The sequence below is a fragment of the Sander lucioperca genome, chromosome 12 (assembly GCF_008315115.2).
Source record: "Sander lucioperca isolate FBNREF2018 chromosome 12, SLUC_FBN_1.2, whole genome shotgun sequence".
NCBI classification, from domain to species: domain Eukaryota; kingdom Metazoa; phylum Chordata; class Actinopteri; order Perciformes; family Percidae; genus Sander; species Sander lucioperca.
In genome coordinates, this window is record NC_050184.1 from 4,206,872 (window position 1) to 4,226,458 (window position 19,587).

General features: G+C 37.5%; 2 protein-coding genes and 1 long non-coding RNA gene across 4 annotated transcripts in view; 1 reads left to right on the forward strand and 2 right to left on the reverse strand.

Annotated features, from left to right (window-relative positions):
* Window positions 1-11,180, reverse strand: part of LOC116059240 (CMRF35-like molecule 9) — a 45,087-nt gene extending 33,907 nt beyond the window's left edge. For both annotated transcript variants that reach the window (XM_036008255.1, XM_036008253.1), the window contains exons 1-3: window positions 11,027-11,180; window positions 3,321-3,665; window positions 2,895-2,955 (exon numbers count right to left, since the gene is read on the reverse strand). In XM_036008255.1, coding sequence (XP_035864148.1) covers window positions 2,895-2,955; window positions 3,321-3,665; window positions 11,027-11,066 — 446 coding nt within the window. In that variant the 5' untranslated portion in view covers window positions 11,067-11,180. The remainder of the gene's footprint in view (window positions 1-2,894; window positions 2,956-3,320; window positions 3,666-11,026) is intronic.
* On the forward strand, window positions 3,598-4,013 carry LOC118496462. The gene is made up of 3 exons (XR_004899029.1): window positions 3,598-3,667; window positions 3,790-3,797; window positions 3,904-4,013. It is a non-coding gene; the product is annotated as an uncharacterized LOC118496462 (long non-coding RNA).
* A 1,943-nt stretch (window positions 11,181-13,123) lies between the features above and the next one.
* Window positions 13,124-17,377, reverse strand: LOC116059249 (CMRF35-like molecule 1). The gene is made up of 6 exons (XM_031312226.2): window positions 17,232-17,377; window positions 15,687-16,022; window positions 15,121-15,354; window positions 14,409-14,446; window positions 14,161-14,319; window positions 13,124-13,498 (listed from the first exon to the last, which is right to left on the reverse strand). The coding sequence occupies exons 1-6, from the start codon at window positions 17,269-17,271 to the stop codon at window positions 13,298-13,300; spliced, it is 1,008 nt and encodes a 335-aa protein (XP_031168086.1). The 5' UTR covers window positions 17,272-17,377; the 3' UTR covers window positions 13,124-13,297.
* Window positions 17,378-19,587: the final 2,210 nt, after the last annotated feature.

Here is a 19,587-nt window from a genome sequence, read left to right on the forward strand (position 1 = left end):
GGGCTTATATAATAAGTCCAGTATGGATGGGTTATTATTCGGTTTGATATAGATAGACGGAAAAGTATAAGATAGATGGAAAAGAAGAAGAAAAAAATGTGTAAATGTGTGTGTATGCATCTATGTATGCATCTGTGTTTATGTGTATGCATGTGTTTATGTGAGTGTAGGTAGGTAGATATACGGTATATGTGTATGTAAACATGTATAAATAAATGAAGCTTCAAATTGTTTTATATTTAACTAAAGGATAAAATAGAAAAAGGACCAGAAAAGTTTTTTTTTTGTTTTTTTTTACTTCTTCCTTTTTGAATTTCGTATTTGAATCACTTACAATCATTTTGGAAGATTGTGCTGAGATGTACATGTTCTTATTTATCTGTTTTTTAAATTTAAAAAAAGAACATATATACATACATACATATATATATTTATATACATACATACATACATATATATATATATACATATATATATATATATATATATATATATATATATATATATATATATATATATATACACACACACATATATATATATATATATATATATATATGTATGTATAGTTCTCGTAGAGGTCAATCTGAACACAAAAATGCAATCAAAACACAGAAACAGCAACTTAAAGCAACACTAGAGAACTTTTCCCGCTTCGGTCCCCCTACAGGTTGGAAGTGGAACTGTCCGTTACATTACATTATGCAAGTTTACGGATCGGGTAGCACGAGCTGTAGTTCCAATGAGACAACCTATAGGGGGACCGAAGTGGGAAAAGTTCTCTAGTGTTGCTTTAACCACACATCTCAAATACTGTGGCACCGCGTCTGGATATGTATTTTTGGGATGTGAAAGTGTTTCCAAAATGCAAAAGGTTTGTCCATGAGAGGGAAACAGAAGCTGTGTATTTATCTGCGTTTTGCTGGAACAATGAGTGTTAGGGTTAGGGTTAGTGGTTGGTAGGTAATGAGTGTTTGGAGCATACTGAGTATAGAGAGAAGTGGACTATGCTGCTGTGGTTTGAGAGGTTTCTGTTGACACTTTGATCACTTCTTTCCTCTGTTAAAGATGTCACTATTTGAGTTCATTACAGCTGTTGTGACACCCAGCTGACCACAGCTGTTCTCAGTGAAGAGCAAACATATGTCATATTGGATGTTTTTAGCACAGTGGAATAAGCTGCAAGTTTAATATTCACTCTGGTTTTGGCTCGGTTTTCATCTTAAAAAACTTCTGGAAAAAAATATTGATTATTTAGATGATACATGTTCCACTATGTTTACCAGCCTCTAACTGTGTCTGTCTGCTGTATTTTTCATTCAGGTGGACAGAAACATGTCTCCAAATGAATCATCATGTTGCTTTATAACTGCAGGATTAAAATAAAAGAAAACATTTAACAGTGTGCTGATAATAATGTCCAAGGGGTGTTCACAACTTGTTTCCGAGACCCCAGGCTAAAAAAACATTGATCTATTTCAGACTTTAATGGAGCATCAATGCACAAATAAAATGTTTAAATATGCTAAACATTCACACCTTTCCACTCTGAGCTTCTCAGACAACATGCTTACTTTATTTATTACTGTTGGTAGTGCACATCCACATACTTGAATTTAACATCTTGGATTGTAGTTTTACACAACATGTTTTGCAAACTGTGCAATCACACTTGAACTGCTGTGTTTCCTTCTCACAGTGCATCAGCAGCCATATTAAAAGCTAACAGGGAGAGTTAACAAAGATAGATGAGTTAGAGAAAGTCACCTCAGTCCTGGTGATGTCTGTGTTTCCTCTCTTGTTTGAACCTGAGGAACAGACAAAGTATTTGTTGGCTGAGTCGCCCGTTAGTTTTGGTCTGAGATGCTGATGCTCTAGGTCGACGTCGTAGTTTTGAATGTTGATGAACTTGAACTCCTCTTGAAGACAGTCACCATTATTTCTTGGTGAACGTGATCTACATGGCTCTCTGGGCAGACTGTTCAGTGATTGGAGGAGAGCAGCAGCACGTTCAGTCGACCAATCAGCAGCCTGAATGAGCTGTGACTGTGCACTAACAACCAATCACAGATCCCCTTTATCTGTCCGGGGGACTTAATTTTTGTTAAATGATTTGACCAGACTATTGAAGTTATTTTTTTCCTCCAAAATTCAGAGTTTAGAAGGAGTGGACGTGGAGGTTCTTCCAGTGTTTGGATCCTCTCTGTTCATGAAACTTGTGTGGTGAAAAGTGGTGGAAATGAATGATGATGGCAGCTTGACAGATAATAGGTAACGATAAAACTCATTAGAGTCGGTTCATTTTAGCTTGACTGAATTTTCAACAACTTTTTAAACTTTATTTAATTTGTCTCTTCTGTGTGAAAATAGTTATGTTATGTTATATTATGTTGTGACTTCACGGATATATTAAGTGTATGTGTGTGTGTGTTTCCTGTAGTCTCACCTTTGGGTTTCCTGGCTCTCTTCCTGCAGAAAATCAGCAAAGCTACTGATAACATGATGAAGAAGACGACCATAGTCAGACCCACATACAGCAGAGCTCTTGAGGCTGTTTGAGCAGAAGAACACGTTGGTTTTACACTTCCTGGTTCAGTATTAAATATATCTGGCATCATAAACTGGACTCCAAGGTACATGAGGGACCTGAGAGATCATTCATGCTGTATTGTCCAACTAATAGTAACATCAACTTAACTTAACTTTAAATTGATACTTTATAACCATTTTATACCATTTACACCAACAATGAATATTACATCTATACATACAAGTATATTCATGTATTTGCATAAACACAGTATATACTGTATCCACATACATATACAAACAATAAATTATATGTACCTGGAGCTGGAGGTGCAACTGGTGTCACAGAGTTTAAACTCTGTGATGTCATCAGTGTGGAGGCTGATGGGACTGATGGTGAAGAAGGTCTGAGAGGAGAGGTTGGAGCTGTGAAACATTAAAAACACAATCAAACAGTCAGATAGTGATTGTAGAGATCCAAAGAAGTGGTGATGATCAGATGCTCCCTGCAGAGAACTCTGTGCTAACATCCATGTGTTTTAATCACACAGCTAAATGCAGAAGGTCATCAATGGGTTTGGAGCAACAAGATTCCAATCAGCTGCAGTGTGGGACCATCTGAGTTTATCACATATTTTACACATCAACTGTTAAAGGAGCATTCATCAGAGTTCACAATGATGAAAATATGCAGCTCTAAATACAACTGTTAGACTAAACATGTTGAGTTATGTTAAACATCAGCAGCTGTCAGTGAACAGTTAATAACATGACTCTCAGTAGAAACTCACCATCTGTAACTCGGATCTCAATCTCCTGGTATGATGGTGAGAATGGGAAAGATCTGTCCAAACCACATCTGTACCGTCCTGAGTCAGACTGAGTCAGGTTTCTGATGCTCACATTCACAACTGTACCAGAAAATGTTGTTTTATATTCAATGCTGTATCTGCCTCTCTGAGCTGCGTACTCTTCTGTGTCAATGAGAATGTCTCCATCTTTACATTCGTCCTTACAGAAGATACTCCTCCTTCCAGAGAAAGTGAAGGAGCATCCAACTGTGATGTTTCCTCCTTCAGTTCCTGTACTCTTGATGATTTCTGCATTGATGAGACCAATGTTTCCATCCTGCAGTGCTGTTAAAAAGATGAACAATCAATAGTTACTATCTGTACTTCCTGTAAGACGTTGCAGTCTGATTTGTTTCACATTTCCATAAATCATACATAGATCCCCACAGTCATACTGGGAGCTGCCCAGTTCAACCAGTCTGTGACTGAGGGGTAACAGTTTAAAACAACAGAGATCTGGATTCTTTCAGATTTCAAGCATTAAAATAATCTCACAGTCTGACTCTGATTTAATGTTCCACAGAGAATAAAAACAACTCAAAAAGCAATGAAGTGATTCAGTCAACAATAATGAAACATGGAAACATTACTGTGTTCAGACAGAATGGGAGGTCAGATTTAGAGGCAGCACGATTACATACATACTTTGACATACATAAAGTCAAAGTTTGAGTTTATCCTGGGCTTTATGAATCTTCCTCAAAACACATTCAGACACAGTCAGAAGGACAGAAAGTTTGTTGTTTGTTTGTTTGTAGAAAATCAACACAAACTGTCAAACCAGTACAAATGATACATATGATGATAAGCATAAACATTATTGAGTTTAATGAAAAGAAATTCTTTATGCCGATTGATTTTGATTGATCATAACTTGTCTGATTGTTTTCAAAAGATTGATTTTCTTCTCAACTATCTGCAGCTGTAGTCAGATAGCAGCTCCACTCGGGGCAGATGGAGCTACAGAGTTCAAACAAACACACCTTTTTGTTTTATATTTTGTCATTTGATTTTCCTCTGTGGAACACTGGAACTTAACTTCATACATCCCACTGACCCACCACTGGTCAGTTATTACAATCTCGCTGATCATCCAAACATTGTTCACACAGAACTTTATTTTGGCCTGTGAAGGAAGATGTCTTTAATGTTAATCCCACTTCCAAAGCTCTGATTGGTTGTTTCTCAAACCGGTGAGAACCGTCAATGTTCACATCACAATTAGCAAAACCTTACACTAAAGGAGCAAAACATTTGCCCAGATATGCACCACTATAAACACAATGTCAGCCTCACACATTTTGCAAAACAATACACACAGTGATATGCAAAACACTAAACACACTTGTATTTTTTTATTTTTTTTTATTGTTTTTTATTGATGCTTACAGATACAAATACACAAAAACAACATACACTGTCATGGTATGACAATACAGTTTTCCATACAAAAACAAGACACATACAACAAGAACAACAACCAAAACATATCACATACAAAACAAAACAAAACAAAGAGGAAAACTGTTCAGGATTTCCAGACTGTATAGAGGAGACACATAAGCCGGTTGGTTATTTTTAATTATATGAAGCAGTGCTTGAAGTGGGAAAAAAAAGGTGCCGGTACTCTCTTGCATTGGCAAATCATTATAACATTTGAGATTTCTACAGTGAAAAACAAAACTTGGAGATATTGCTGGTACAACAATTTATTGTTATTTATTAACAACATAAATGTATGTATTGTGTGTGTGTGTGTGTGTGTGTGTGTGTGTGTGTGTGTGTGTGTGTGTGTGTGTGTGTGTGTGTGTGTGTGTGTGTGTCAGTCATTCTCTTGACAGCTGTTGTAAAATGGTGCTGCGGCTCCTTTAAGAGAGCTCTGTGCATGTGTGTGTGTGTGTGTGTGTGTGTGTGTGCGTGTGTGTGTGTGTGTGTGTGTGTGTGTGTGTGTGTGTGTGTGTGTGTGTGTGTGTGTGTGTGTGTGTGTGTGTGTGTGTGTGAAGGGGACAGAAGAGAAATAGAGAGAGGAAGCAGACGTGTAGATGCGACCGGAGCAGAGTTGGTGGAATAAGTGTAAGTGTTGTACACAGTGTGTGCGGTGTCCGAAACAAACTCAACACACTTCTTTTTAGTTTCTAGGTTTTCAGCAGTGATAAATCTGTTACGGTCAGGCTGCAGGCATCAGACAGCTTTTCCAAACTAGCGTCCGTGGCTAAGCGAACATCTGATAGGGTAGGTGATTTGTGATGGTAAATCACGTAGTGCCCTCTTGGTAGTGTAGTTTATGTAACGTTAGGGTCACTCTCTTTGACACTGACGCTTTCTCTGTCAGTGGTAGAGTACTGGCTACATGCGAGAAGTAGCGGTACGCAAGAAAAAGTGCAGGTACGCTTAAGAGTAAAATGTAGAAGTGCCGGTGTTACACCGAAATCTGTGACCCATCGAGATCGGTGTCCCCCTACCTCAACCTGAGCCAAACCCTTGTCCCTAACCTTAACCACGGAGGGGGCGCTACCTTTTAACAGGAGGGACACAGATCACGGCGGGTCACAGATTTCGGTGCAACACCGGTACTGCGTACCAGTGAGTACCGGCCCACTTCGAGCACTGCTATGAAGTGATTTAAGGAGCAAATCTATTTCTAACTTAAATACCTGGAAGGAAGGCTGTCCTTTTTGCCATTTCTGTTTATGAATAAAAAACTTAGCTTGCAAAACAAAAAAGTTCACTACATATTCCAAAGTGTTATTATCAGGATTATCATAATAAAAAAGAAACTCTTTTACGCTAAGAGAGTAAGGTGGATCAAAAAGGTGTCTATTTAAGTCATTGAGAAATGTTTTAGTTTTCTCACATTCAAAAAATAGGTGTGATTGTGTTTTATCTATATCACCACAAAAGGAACAAGCACTAGCAATATTTGGCTACAGGGTATATTTTATGAAGAATTTTGAACTGAACCTCCCTCACTTCATTTGTAATGCAGTATTTACTAGGTAACAACCAAGCTCTTTTCCAGTTAATATCAGGAATTACGTAAAGATCCCCAGTAGAATTTCCCTCTAGGAGTTATTCTTTTTCTGAATTGAAAGATCTGACGAATATGTTTATTATCACATTTGTTGTCTACCACATCAATCCCATTCAAAATTAACTCATGTTGTGTTACATTGTCCAAACCAAAAGACAGGTGACTTTTCATGAGATGGATTAAACCCTTAGGAATAGCTTTAATCAGTGCGTTAAATTCCCTAAATGGGACTGGGAAGCCATGACGTGATAAAACATTTTCATATGTAAAAATAGCGCCAGAACTATCAAATAAAAAAATAATATTATGGATGCCACATTCAAACCATCTAGAGAAAAACAGGGATTTGTTTTTAATTGCAATATCTGCATTGTTCCAAATAAGTGTTTTATGAGGCGAGAAGTTGTGAATGAAACACAGTTTCCAAGCAAGAAGACAGTGTTGGTGAAATTTAGATAACTTGACAGGTAATTTGGTGGGAACATAGTCACATTTTAAAAGGAAGGAAAGACCACCAACTCAGTTAAATATATGATTAGGAATAAAAAACCACAAGGAATTGGAATATATAAGACATCTCCTGATCCAGCAATTCTAAATGAGTTTACGGTGTCTGTGAAGTCCAAAAAGTCTACACCACCCTGTGCTTTACAGTCAGAAAGAACCTCCTTTTTAAGTTTGTGAGGTTTATTTTTCCAGATGAAGTCGAGAAAAATGTTATTAATCTCTTTAAGTGTTTTATCATTGATCAATAATGAGAGAGAGGGGTAAACAAAATGGGAGAGACCATCTGCCTTGACCAAGAGCCTTCTACCAAACATCCTTAAATCTCTTTGCAAACAAGAGTTAAGAATACCTTTTGTTTGGGCCATTTTTGATGTAAAATTTAGCTGCTGTCTATCGGCTATGTTCTTGGTTATGTGAATTCCTAAATATTTAACAGTGTGCTTTACTGGAATATCATTCAGAACACTGACATCACGCTCATGTAAGGGTAATATCTCACAATTGGAAACATTCAGCTTACTGTAAGACCTGAGGCCCTGAAGAATTGTTCAACCAAAGTTAAAGCACAAGGCAGTTGATTTTTGTCCTTTAAAACAGAATGGTGTCATCTGCCAGTTGTGCAATTTTTATTTCTTTGTCGAAAATATTTATACCTTTTAAATCAATATTATTACAGTTTTTGCTGATTGCTTACACACTGAAATCTAAAGTATTACACAATTATCAAAACCTTACACTAAAGGAGCAAAACATTGGCCCAGATGTGCACCACTATAAGCACAATGTCAGCCTCACACATTTTGCAAAACAATACATACATTGATTTGCAAAACACTAAACACACTTGTATTCATTAGACACAGAAGAATATCATGATGTCACTTCCTTGCAATTCCAAAGCACTGACTGTAATATTACCACACCTGTAAGCCAATCTGTGAAACACAGCCATCAGGTGTGCAAACACATGATTGCTTACAGTTTTTTCCAATTGCTAAAACACAATTTTGCAAACTAGGCTGGTTTTATCAAAATACTTAACACAATTCACAAAACCACACACCTAAACTGCAAAATACCTCATATATCCTGCAAAATGAAGCACTGCAACCAAAACTACATATAGCATTATCAAAATCAAACTTTTGCACCAAATGGCGCACACTTCATTCACATTACCAGATTTTTGTCTAACCAACTACACACTGTTGGGCATAATGAAAAACACTCTCGTCTTTAGTATGCTTTGCCATAATACTAAAATAGTTCAAATTGTAGAAAATTCTTCAGATTGTTCACATGCACAGAAATATTTGCAGATACACACACATGCAGTTGAAACATAATTTTTTTTTATTTTTCACCAAACAAGTCAGTGCAACATATGCACAGCAGATATATTTACATTGGACTGAACAAAAATATGCTCACAAAAAACAGTAAACTGTGGTCTTTTCAGAGTGCTCACTTCCTAATTAAAGTGGTAACAACCATTGAGGTGTTTGGCCAGGTGACACATATATTGGCCAATTAGCTCATGTAGTGTCATTTTGAATGGCAGTGTTTTGAAATGGCAAACATGTGACTTTATGTCAGATTGTTGTGTCTTATGCAGAGACCCGTGTTCAGTGCATTTAATGTAAAAAGTGCCATTTTGAATAGCAAAATGTGTGTAAAGCAGAAAATGTGTTTAGACTTTTGGAGACTTGAGAAGAGGTTTTGCTCTCTCTGTGTCAGTTTAAATAGTTGTGCTATGCATGTCATTTTACAGTTTTTCTTGATTGCTTTGACCTGCTTAAAGAAACTGGGATCCACTCGGTTTTCATCATCAATGTCTTTAGCAGAGCAGAAGACACCTCTTGCAAATGTGTTAACCCTTTCTCATTGGATTGACACATTTTCCCCATCCTTTTGCAGAACAGTTAACACGGATGTCATTCAAGCAGTCCAAACTCTGTTGTTTTAGCTATGGTAACCAAACAGAAACCACCTGTTCCTAACTATTAGAAACTACCTACATCAGTATGAAATCACTGAAGCAGCTGTTTGACACTCCTTCACACAAATCTTCAATTAGCAATCAGTCTGCAGGGTTAGGTCATGTGGCCCCATCACCAAGACAGAATATACTGTCAATAGTGTCTATTTCTTATACTCTACAGTAATAGATCTTTATACTTTACTGTAATATATCTTATTTTTATTTTCTTAATTTCTTATACTCTAATAGAAATTATTTTGGTTTACATGTATTATGTGTAATATTTACAGTATTTCAGTTTTCAGCCACAGTTTGAAAATAAGAATTAATGGAATCAATAAAATGAATTCTTTGCAAGAAGGCAAATTTGACAACAAATGGCACTGGCATGAAAGCTACGTACAGTAATAGACTACAGTGACAAGCAATGGTGCACTGATTCACACTGAGTGCTGTATTTTGATTTTGTTGTCCACTGTGTAATGGTTGATTTGAAGAGCTCATACACTTGTTTGCAAGTTGTGTTGTTTGAAGGCAAAATTAGCTTTTGTTGCATATTTTAAATGTTTTGGTACAGTTAGAGCCTTTTGCAAACAAAATGTGTCATTTTGACCATGAGTGCCACTGTTTCGGCCTGTGTGTTAACTGTTTTGAAAAATGTGAAGTTTGAGGTGACTGCTCTGTCAAAGCAATCAAGAAAAACTGTAGTGTGTTAGCAATTGGAAAAAAAACTGTAATTGTAGACACACCAATCAGGTTTATAGTAAGCACTATAAAAATGCAGCAGGTAAGTCTAGTATTTTCTGTACTATATTTTCAGTTTTTTTTCAGATAATTTTTTTGTTTGTTGTTTTTTATTTACTGTAATTGTAACCTGTACTGGATACAGTATGTTATGTCTGTCTGTTGTCTGCTGAGTTAACAGCGTTATGCACACTATTGTAGTAGCTGTATGAAAACTGGGACATGTTGTTGTTGGGATTCTCCATGTTGATATATTGACTGATTTGGGTATATGGAGAGAAATGAATTATATTTTCCTCAGTCTGCAGCATTGGTCTTGTGTAGTGTTTGGTGAACTTATTGTGTATTTGCACTTTCTCTGTGTACTTCATTTACAGTACTGTAATCACTGAGAAGTAGAGTTGCTAAAAGTGTTTTAGGTTAGCAACAGCAGTGTGTAACTGGTTCAAAAAGAATTAAGTCAAATGAAATGTGTGTGTTTCATATGGTAACAAAATATGTTTTTTATAAAATAATGTGTAGTTTTTGCAAGAGTGTTTCATTACTAAAGGGTCTGAGGTGTTCTGCTGATTGGGTGTGTGGTTGTGCTAATTGTGTGTTGTGTTTTGAAAAACCGGTCCCTGTTTTCATAATAGTGCTTAAGCAATCGAAAAAAACTGAAAGTGCATTTTAGTTTTTTCTTCTACTTCACCACTTCTCATATGAGAATGACGTTGCTGATTGTCTCTCTTGAAAAAAGAGGTTTTGCATGTTTAGCTCAACATCCATCCTCAGCTCTAAAATAACCCTCAAATATCAAACAATCATAACAAACAGGATCAAAAGCAACATTTAGAAATGTTTTATTAAGACAAAATGTGAACCTATATACTAAGTATTTTGTTTAATATCATATTACGTGTGTGTGTGTGTGTGTGTGTGTGTGTGTGTGTGTGTGTGTGTGTGTGAGGTTTTGCTGTGCATGTTTACTGCTGCACTTCTTCTTTTGGAGCTGGTTCAAATAAAATCATTTAAAATCATTATTTTCTCTCTACCGCTCTAAAAAGGTGAACACTATTATATAACTACTAAACAGTCTAAACAATATAAATCTTCTCTAAAACTACAAATACAAGAGATCAAGAGTTGACTGCAGATTGTCAGGCTAATTGGAGTAGATAACTTTTAAAGAACTACATTTTAAAGAGACTCATACCAACTCTGAACATCCTGTTTGACCACAAACCAACATGTTGTTAGACTGAGACAAGAGGTGATGAAACACAGTCCACTAATAACAAACTGTTTCCCTTCAGCTGCAAAGTTGAACCGACCCACTGTAGATAAAGAAATAATAAATAAAAATGACATAATTAAGAGACAGTAGAAGCTGAGTTTACTCACTGAGGAAGAAGAAGCAGATCAGAGACTGACAGATGTTCATGTTGGAGGATCTGATGGTTTAACGCTGCCTCTCTTTCTTCTTCACTGGTAAACCAGGAACTGTTCACTTCTCTAAATGATGGAGTCCCTCCTCCAAACACATCACACCCCCCTCTACTCTCCACCACTCTTTATTCTTTATTAAGTGTTTTCTTTAGACTTGGTTGTATCTTTAAGTGGGAAGTCATATTTTTGTAAAATCAATGTATGACTATAAAATCTCTACTTTGTTAACACATTTTTGAGTCTTATATTGATTCTTTTATGTTTATTTATTTTTTTTATCTACCAGTTTAACCAGCTTCAAATGATCAACATTTTTGAAAAATCCATTTAGGCATTGTGTTTTAATTGAAAAAAAAAAAAAAATGGCAGCTGATTTGTTTAATTTTTTTATTTTTATTTTGCTGTAGAAAAGTGATACTTTATGCAACATGAAGAATATGATTTATTATTATTTTAAAAGTTGTTACAGCTTTGTGTCTATAGAAACTATGCAATAACAAATGGTACAGTGTAATCCCTAAATGTCCCTACATTACCAAGCACAAAATTGCGGGGCTGAGACATAAAGCCAATGTGGAGACTAGCTCCAAAAACAAGACCCATGTTAAAATGTCCACCAAACACAGAAACGGTACAAAAGACGGTTTTGGTCTCTAAAGCTAAGTTTACCCTTCATGACAACTGTAGAGGAGAGGGGGTGGGGGGGGGGGCGCTTTCATAACTTTTTAAATTATATGAGAGCTTAAAGCTGCAGGGGGTAGAAAGAAAAGAAAAAAATTGAAGTAGAGTGAGACCTCTTCCTGCGGCTCTCCCCTCTTAACACCCGGGCAATGCATTAAACAGAACTGTTAGGATTATTTGGGAAATGGCAGACCCAAAAATGCAGAGACAACAGGGCAGTGGTGAGCTTGAGGATTTAATAAAACAAAGAAACAATACAACAAAAGGAGTCCTGAAGAAACAGGCAAAAATGGTACCAAAAACCGGTGAGGAACCAAAAGACCAGGCATCCAAAAATAAACTGGCACACCAAAACAAAGGGGATAGACTTACAGAAACAATGATCTGACAACAGACAAAGACAACACAGAGACTAAATACACAATGTAACAAGGGTGAAACAAGGGACAGGTGACACGAGGGCTCAGGAACAGGTGAAACACATCAGGGAGGGGCAGACAATCACAAAAGCGGGAAAACACAAGGCAGGAAGTAAAACAAGACATGACATGGGAGAAAACCGACTACAAAATAAAATAGGAAGCTGAAGCATAAAACATACACAAGGATGAAAACAGAATAAAAAGCAAGAGAGAACACAAGAGACAGTAAACAACAAGGAAACGGGGAATAAATGAACACAATAAAACAGGAAAACAGAAAATCGCAACCAAGACAAGAACAGCCAATAGGAACTCTCTCTCTCTCTCTCTCTCTCTCTCTCTCTCTCTCTAACTCTCTCTCTCTCTATCTCTCTCTCTCTCTCTGAAATGACCTGTGATTGGCCAAAGTCTCCCGTCACAGGCTAGATTTTCTAGAGGAGATATATGGCATGTTTGCCCAATAACGCCCAACAAATACTGCCTATCACAGCTTCAAAGTTCTGCATAATTAAGGTGTGGCTGCGTTGAGTGACAGGTGGGTGACCTTACAGGTGGCTAGCTGCTTCTTGTCTGCTAGAGCCAAGCGATTACATTATCTTAATTATTGTATAATGTGATTTAGTTCAACCTTTTGAATTGCAAAGATTATTTTAATGAGTCCTGCTGATGCAACAATAATGGTTACTGCCAGAAAACTACCAATATTCAAATCATACAAAGTTCATAAATATGTAAATTACCATTGACTATTTGGTATCAGAAGATTGGGAACTTAAAATTGTACAGGCCATTGTTCTCATGATGACTGGATTTAGCACCTAAACACATCCACTATAGTTTGAAAAGTACAGAATAAATACAGTATTTAATAATATAATACATAACTGCTAAAAGAATATATACATAATATATACATAACATATATACAAAAGCAATAAACACATAGAGCTAATAACAAACATTTCATCTTCAAAAAAAACAAAGATAATGTGAGCTGTAACTGACATAGTTTCCCCCAATAACGATAAAAACTGATTTCTTTGAGTGAATGTAACTCATTCAAAGCATGTTGTGTCCCCTGTTGGCTCCTGAGAGAGTAAATGTGGCGCTGACAGCGTTGAAGCTACAGCTGATGTGAAGTAACAGTAGAGTACAGAGGAGGTGAAGCGTCTTGGGCATGGCTGCTGGCCGAGCTGGCTTCTACCCGAGGAACAGAGTAGACCACGTTATCTGCGTCACCACAGGGGGCACTGTGCAGCGAGGCAGCTGTACCGTTGGGAACATCCAGCTCAGAGTAGGTGAGGTCACTCCAGTCATCTTCAGTCTGCAAGAAAACACAAAGCTCAAACTTTATCACCTGACTTTACTCACCTGTTTCTTCACAAGAGCATCATTTCAGCGTGAGCTTCTTCATGTAAACTGTTCACAGGGTTTTATCTCTGAATCTATTGTTTAACATGAATATCCATATCAGCCACACCTTTTCCTCCCTCTCTCTGTTCACACTTCCTCCTCAATAGTTTTAGATACAGTACAGTATTATCACAAACTGGTCTGGTTCCTGTTCCTCCATAGGTTGCTTTTCTCTCTCGATGAACAAAATAGACAGATGGAGTTATGCAGTTATTTACTATGAATGGATGTTATCTTAACATTCATAGTAAATAACTGGATTTCCTTTTAATTTTGAAAACATTATGTTCATTTAAAATCCCTATTTTTGTCCACAATCTTCTCTCTATTCTGACACTGAAACAAAAAAAGTCCTTTGCTGTACAATAACATTTTCATTTGTCTCAGGCCACGTCTCAAAGCCTGCATCCAAACATAAAAAGGCAAATGAACATTATTACATGACTCATGATCACCAAAGATAGGTAGGTGCTAGGGATAGAGAAACAGCTGTGTAAATAAAAACTAGTACCTATCACCTGCAGCCTGAAGGTGTTTACTAAAACCTAAAACCCTACCAGACTTTTGACTTACTTTCTTCTGAGAAGTGGGTGCAGTGACTAAGCTGTACTCCTCTGTGGTTTCCACTCCATCTGGTTTGGTGTATTTGGCGTAAGTGTAAACTGTAGACACTTCTACAGGAGGAGATGTGCTCTGTCTGTCCTCTCTGATCTCCTCATACACTCGGTTGGCCTGCAGGAAGAGAACAGGGCTTTGTATTAATATCAGCTGGTTTCTCAAACACTCATGATGCTGAGATGTCCAGATGAACCCAAACTCACCTCTGTGACAATAGCGTACTCAGTTTCCAGAGGAGGTTCTGAAAAACATGCAGTTCAGAGGATTAGAATAAAGAGATGACTTTAAAAAACCTTTTGTGACTTCATTTAAAAAAAGAGCTTTCTAAACTTTCTGTAGCAGCAAAAGACTAGCCTGTATGCATCCAGAGCAGAAAGTTTTTTTTTAGTTTTTGTCAGAGTTTTATCTGTTCTTTGTTTTGGTAGCCGGGCCGGCCGCGTGAGAGTCCTGGCCTTTGAGACTGTTGGCCCTCCCCTTGGTATTAAAGAGATTTAAATGTGTTTCATGCTTTTTCCGTGAACCTCTGGTCGTTCATACTGATTGATAAAGCGTCTCCAAGAATGGACCTCCTCTCTTCTGTCTCGCTCTGTTGTTGTAGATTAGTCTACTCTTTGGAAACATCTCCTGAAGCGGAGTATAAGCACTTCAGGGGACTTTAGCCAATCATTGCAGTGCAGTCTAGGAGACCCCGTCCACGTTGTTACAAAAGACCCTCCGTCGCCCAGGCCGCAGTTGCGTAATATGAACATCCACAATGCCCGAGATGGAGAGCCCTACGAGCTGCTTTTTTCAAATTTGTTTGTCTCTTTAGTGTGTTAATGGTTGTGATATGACTTCTTCACTGATATAGCGGGTGACGTGTGTGTGTGTGTGTGTGTGTGTGTGTGTGTGTGTGTGTGTTTCCTGTAGTCTCACCTTTGGGTTTTCTGGCCCTCATCCTGCAGAAAATCAGCAAAGCTACTGATAACATGATGAAGAAGACGACCAAAGTCAGACCCACATACAGCAGAGCACTTGTGTGTTTCTGTGGAGGCTGCTTACTGGTTTCAGGGGAGGCTGATGAAGGTGTGGAGCTTAAACTCTGTGATGTCATCAGTGTGGAGGCTGATGGGACTGAGGGTGAAGAAGGTCTGAGAGGAGAGGTTGGAGCTGTGAAACATTAAAAACACAATCAAACAGTCAGATAGTGATTGTAGAGATCCAAAGAAGTGGTGATGATCAGATCAGTTTTAATCACACAGCTAAATGCAGAAGGTCATCAATGGGTTTGGTGCAACAAGATTCCAATCAGCTGCAGTGTGGGACCGTCTGAGTTTATCACATATTTTACACATCAACTGTTAAAGGAGCATTTATTAGAGTTCACAATGATGAAAATATGCAGATCTAAATACAACTGTTAGACTAAACATGTTGAGTTATTAGAAACATCAGCAGCTGTCAGTGAACAGTTAATAACATGACTCTCAGTAGAAACTCACCATCTGTAACTCGGATCTCAATCTCCTGGTATGATGATGGGAATAAAGATCTGACCAAACGACACCAGTACCGTCCTGAATCAGACTTATTCAGCTTTGTGATGCTCACATACAGAACTGTAGCAGAATTTTTATATTCAATGCTGTATCTGCCTCTCTGAGCTGTGTCCTCTTCTGTCTCAATGAGAATGTCTCCTTCTTTACATTCATCCTTACAGAAGATCCTCCTTTTTCCAGTGAAAGTGAAGGAGCATCCAACTGTGATGTTTCCTCCTTCAGTTCCTGTACTCTTGATGATTTCTGCATTGATGAGACCAATGTTTCCATCCTGCAGTGCTGTTAAAAAGATGAACAATCAATAGTTACTATCTGTACTTCCTGTAAGATGTTGCAGTCTGATTTGTTTCACATTTCCATAAATCATACATAGATCCCCACAGTCATACTGGAAGCTTCCCAGTTCAACCAGTCTGTGACTGAGGGGTAACAGTTTAAAACAACAGAGATCTGGATTCTGACTCTGATTTAATGTTCCACAAAGAATAAAAACAACTCAAAAAGCAATGAAGTGATTCAGTCAACAATAATGAAACACATGGAAACATTATACTAGAATAAAATGTCCACATGCAATGTCAAGATAAAAAAAAGGAATTAAAAACAAGATGTATTCATAATCTGTGGTTTTGAAAATGCTGTTCGACTGTTTCTCTGTGTTTCTCCTCTGTAAGATGGCATTCATTCATTTAAAATGAAGTAGTTTATTAGGTAGTTTCCTTTTTGTGATCAATTTCTTTTGAAACCAAAGTGTTGGGATGGGTTACAAGTTTGTTGATTAAAAGAAAACATAAAGTCAGAGCCTGTACTGGTGAGTTGATCACCTCTGTGAACCTCTATAGGTTTAGATCTGTAGTTTCCTGTGATGTGAAGCTACAACAAACTGTAGTCATGGTGAAGCAGCAGAGCTATTTCCTCTGTTACAGTTATAATACAACATTAATAACTGCAGGTCATTGGGTTGCTTAGAAAACAAGTACAGCAGAACAACAGGCACAGGTCAAAAGTGAATTAGATTAATAATAAATAAAAAGTTAACTAATACCCAGCAGTATGTAAAGTATTTAAAATGAGCTCCACCTTTCCCAGCTGCGATATTAAAGTCATAAACACATGAATGCATCAAACATTATAATATTATAATCTGCATTATTCTGAAATGGGCCATTCTGCATAGTGAGAACTTTCACTTTTGGTACTTTAAGTACATTTTGATGATAATACTCAATTTATTCACACTGTATTTCTATTGTTTTTCAGAGTAAAAGATCTAAGTATGACTTTCACCACTCATCACATCCTGTTTAACCACAGAAAATATGATGTTGGACTAATACAAGATGTGTTGTAACAGAGTCCACTCATGACAAACTGTTTCCCTTCTGCTGCAAAGTTGAACTGAGCGACTGTAGATAAAGAAAGAAGATAAAGAAATAGAACACAGTAAAAAGAGACAGAATGATAGAACCAGAAGCTGAGTTTACTCACTGAGGAAGAAGAAGCAGATCAGAGACTGACAGACGTTCATGTTGGAGGATCTGATGGTTTAACGCTGCCTCTCTTTCTTCTTCACTGGTAAACCAGGAACTGTTCACTTCTCTAAATGATGGAGTCCCTCCTCCAAACACACCACACCCCCCTCTACTCTCCTTCCTTCTTTGAGTGTTTCTGGTTCCTGGTTGGAATTTAACGCAGCCCAGTCTCATGGCAGTTCGTGAAATGGTGACGTTATTTAATCTATTGATTTGTGTACAGGGACACGTTTTTCTGTTTTTATCGTGTTGGTGAGCACGAATATTAAACTAATGTATTTGAATGGGAAGCATATTACGTGATAACAGCACAATCATGGTAGCAAGTAGTATTGAAAAGCCGAAAATCCATGCAAGGAGGTTGGTTTGGGGTGACTTTCACCCCGGAGACCAGAGATTGCGTCTCGCGTGTGGTAGTTTCTTTCGCGTTCTTCTTCTCCTAACCACAACCTTTCCCCGTCTTTCTTTTCCTAACCATAACCGTCCCGTTGTTGTAGCGCGTCCCGTTGTTGTCGCCGTTGTCACCGTTGTTGTCACCGTTGTTGTCGCCGGCGTGCGGCCCCGTTGTTGCGTCCCCCAGAGACTGCGGATCGTGTCCCAGCCCAGCTGCAGCCCAGTCGCATGGCAGTTTGTGAAATGCTATCGTTCCAATTTCATGGTGACCACCACGAAATAAAATAGAAAATCGTTTCCCTGTACACGAATCAATAGATCAAAATAACGTGACCATTTCACAAACTGCTGTGAGACTGGGTTGAACTTAAAGAGGCATTAATGTCATATTTCTGTCTACACTGCTAAAACACACAGAGATTCCTCGATTTTTAGTTAGATATTTCTGTCTACACTAAAAAAATCTCTATCTTTTTTAATAAGTTTTGCCATTTTGTCTTTTTTTCATTTAAAGAAACACACTGCAGTCCTACCTACCTGGAGCAGAAGACCAATTACAGAAGGCCGGCTTAGAGTTGCATAACACTTAAAGGGTCAATATTTAAATGATTTTGAGGTTGTTATAATTGGATGGCCGCCCGTATTCATTTGAGCCAGAGTATAGGCTATGGATGAACTATAACAATCTCATCCACACTGACAAAATCATTTAAATACTGAGCCATTACATTGAAAATCTTTTAGATAACAGGAGCCTATAATTTCTGTAGCCAACTCCGAAACAACAGACTCCCTGACCGCCTTTTTCTCATCTCACTTTCCACACCGCTGTTTTCAGACAGAAAGTCACGTCCTGAGATCGATAATGTTGTCAGACTCTTTTAGTAACAATCTGAGCCTGTCGGTACCAAAATAAATTACTTTTAGTGGACAAAAATCAAGGCTTCACGATTATACTCAATAAGAAGCACTGACAATTCTAATAAAGTTGTGAGATGATAGCAGTAGATTTTGGAACTGTATTTAGTATTCAGTCTGTTTTATAGTCATCATAACAACAATACATTGTCTGCACCGTTATCTCTTATTTCCTCTTTAGTTTTTATCTGCAGTCTTCTTATGACTGTCTGAATTCTTCATCTTATTTAGATTCCTTAGCTTCTGCTTTTATGTATTTTTGTTTACATCCTGGTGTCTGATTATTGTCATTTTACTCTCTTTATGTTGTTATATGGTTCCCTATAGGGTTTTTATTGCACTTCATTTGACCTTTTTTAGATGAACTGAAATTTGTATTTTCATCACAAAGAACTAGTTTGATATTCCACTGATGCTTTCTGCCATTTTTTAAGTATAAATGCAAACTGTTTGCTGGTTCCCCATCATCTAATGGGAGGATTTTATGGCTGTGTTTGTCATAACTGAGATTAAAACTGAATATTTGGGGGGTTTGGACTGTTGGTTAGACAAAATAAGACCGTTTTGACCAAACAGTTTCGACCAAATAAGTTCAGCATGTGAAAACACGCAAGACATGCATACTGATTTCCAAGAAAAAACATGTTTAAATTTCAGTCTGACTTGAGGTTAATAATGTATCACGATATAATTGAGTGCTGATGTCTGTGAGTACTGCTGCATCACCACCTGGTGGAGCCATTGACCAAAAACACACGGGTGGTTGGACTAGAAGAACAGCTCTTAACTCTCTCATTCACATATTATATTATTTCATCTCATTAATTCACTTATTTTCACTAGTGGATTACAGTATGAAGGCTTTTCAAAGTAAAGTGGAGAATTAAGTGATGTTTAAGTCATGTTATGCTCTAGTGTTGCAGCATTAACCTGAACAGTAATAACTCCAGGTCTAAATCACATAGTGAAGACAAGACACTAAGCTCCAGTGATTTTATTAC

What these genes read in the sequence shown, in the direction of transcription:
- LOC116059249 (XM_031312226.2), bottom strand. Translation starts at nt 17,271, where the DNA reads ATGAACGTCTGTCAGTCTCTGATCTGCTTCTTCTTCCTCA. An exon ending in GATCTGCTTCTTCTTCCTCA is followed by an intron (nt 16,023 to 17,231) that starts GTGAGTAAACTC and finishes TCTTTTTAACAG; the next exon opens with CACTGCAGGATGGAAACATT. An exon ending in CACCCACTTCTCAGAAGAAA is followed by an intron (nt 13,499 to 14,160) that starts GTAAGTCAAAAG and finishes GTTTTCTTGCAG; the next exon opens with ACTGAAGATGACTGGAGTGA.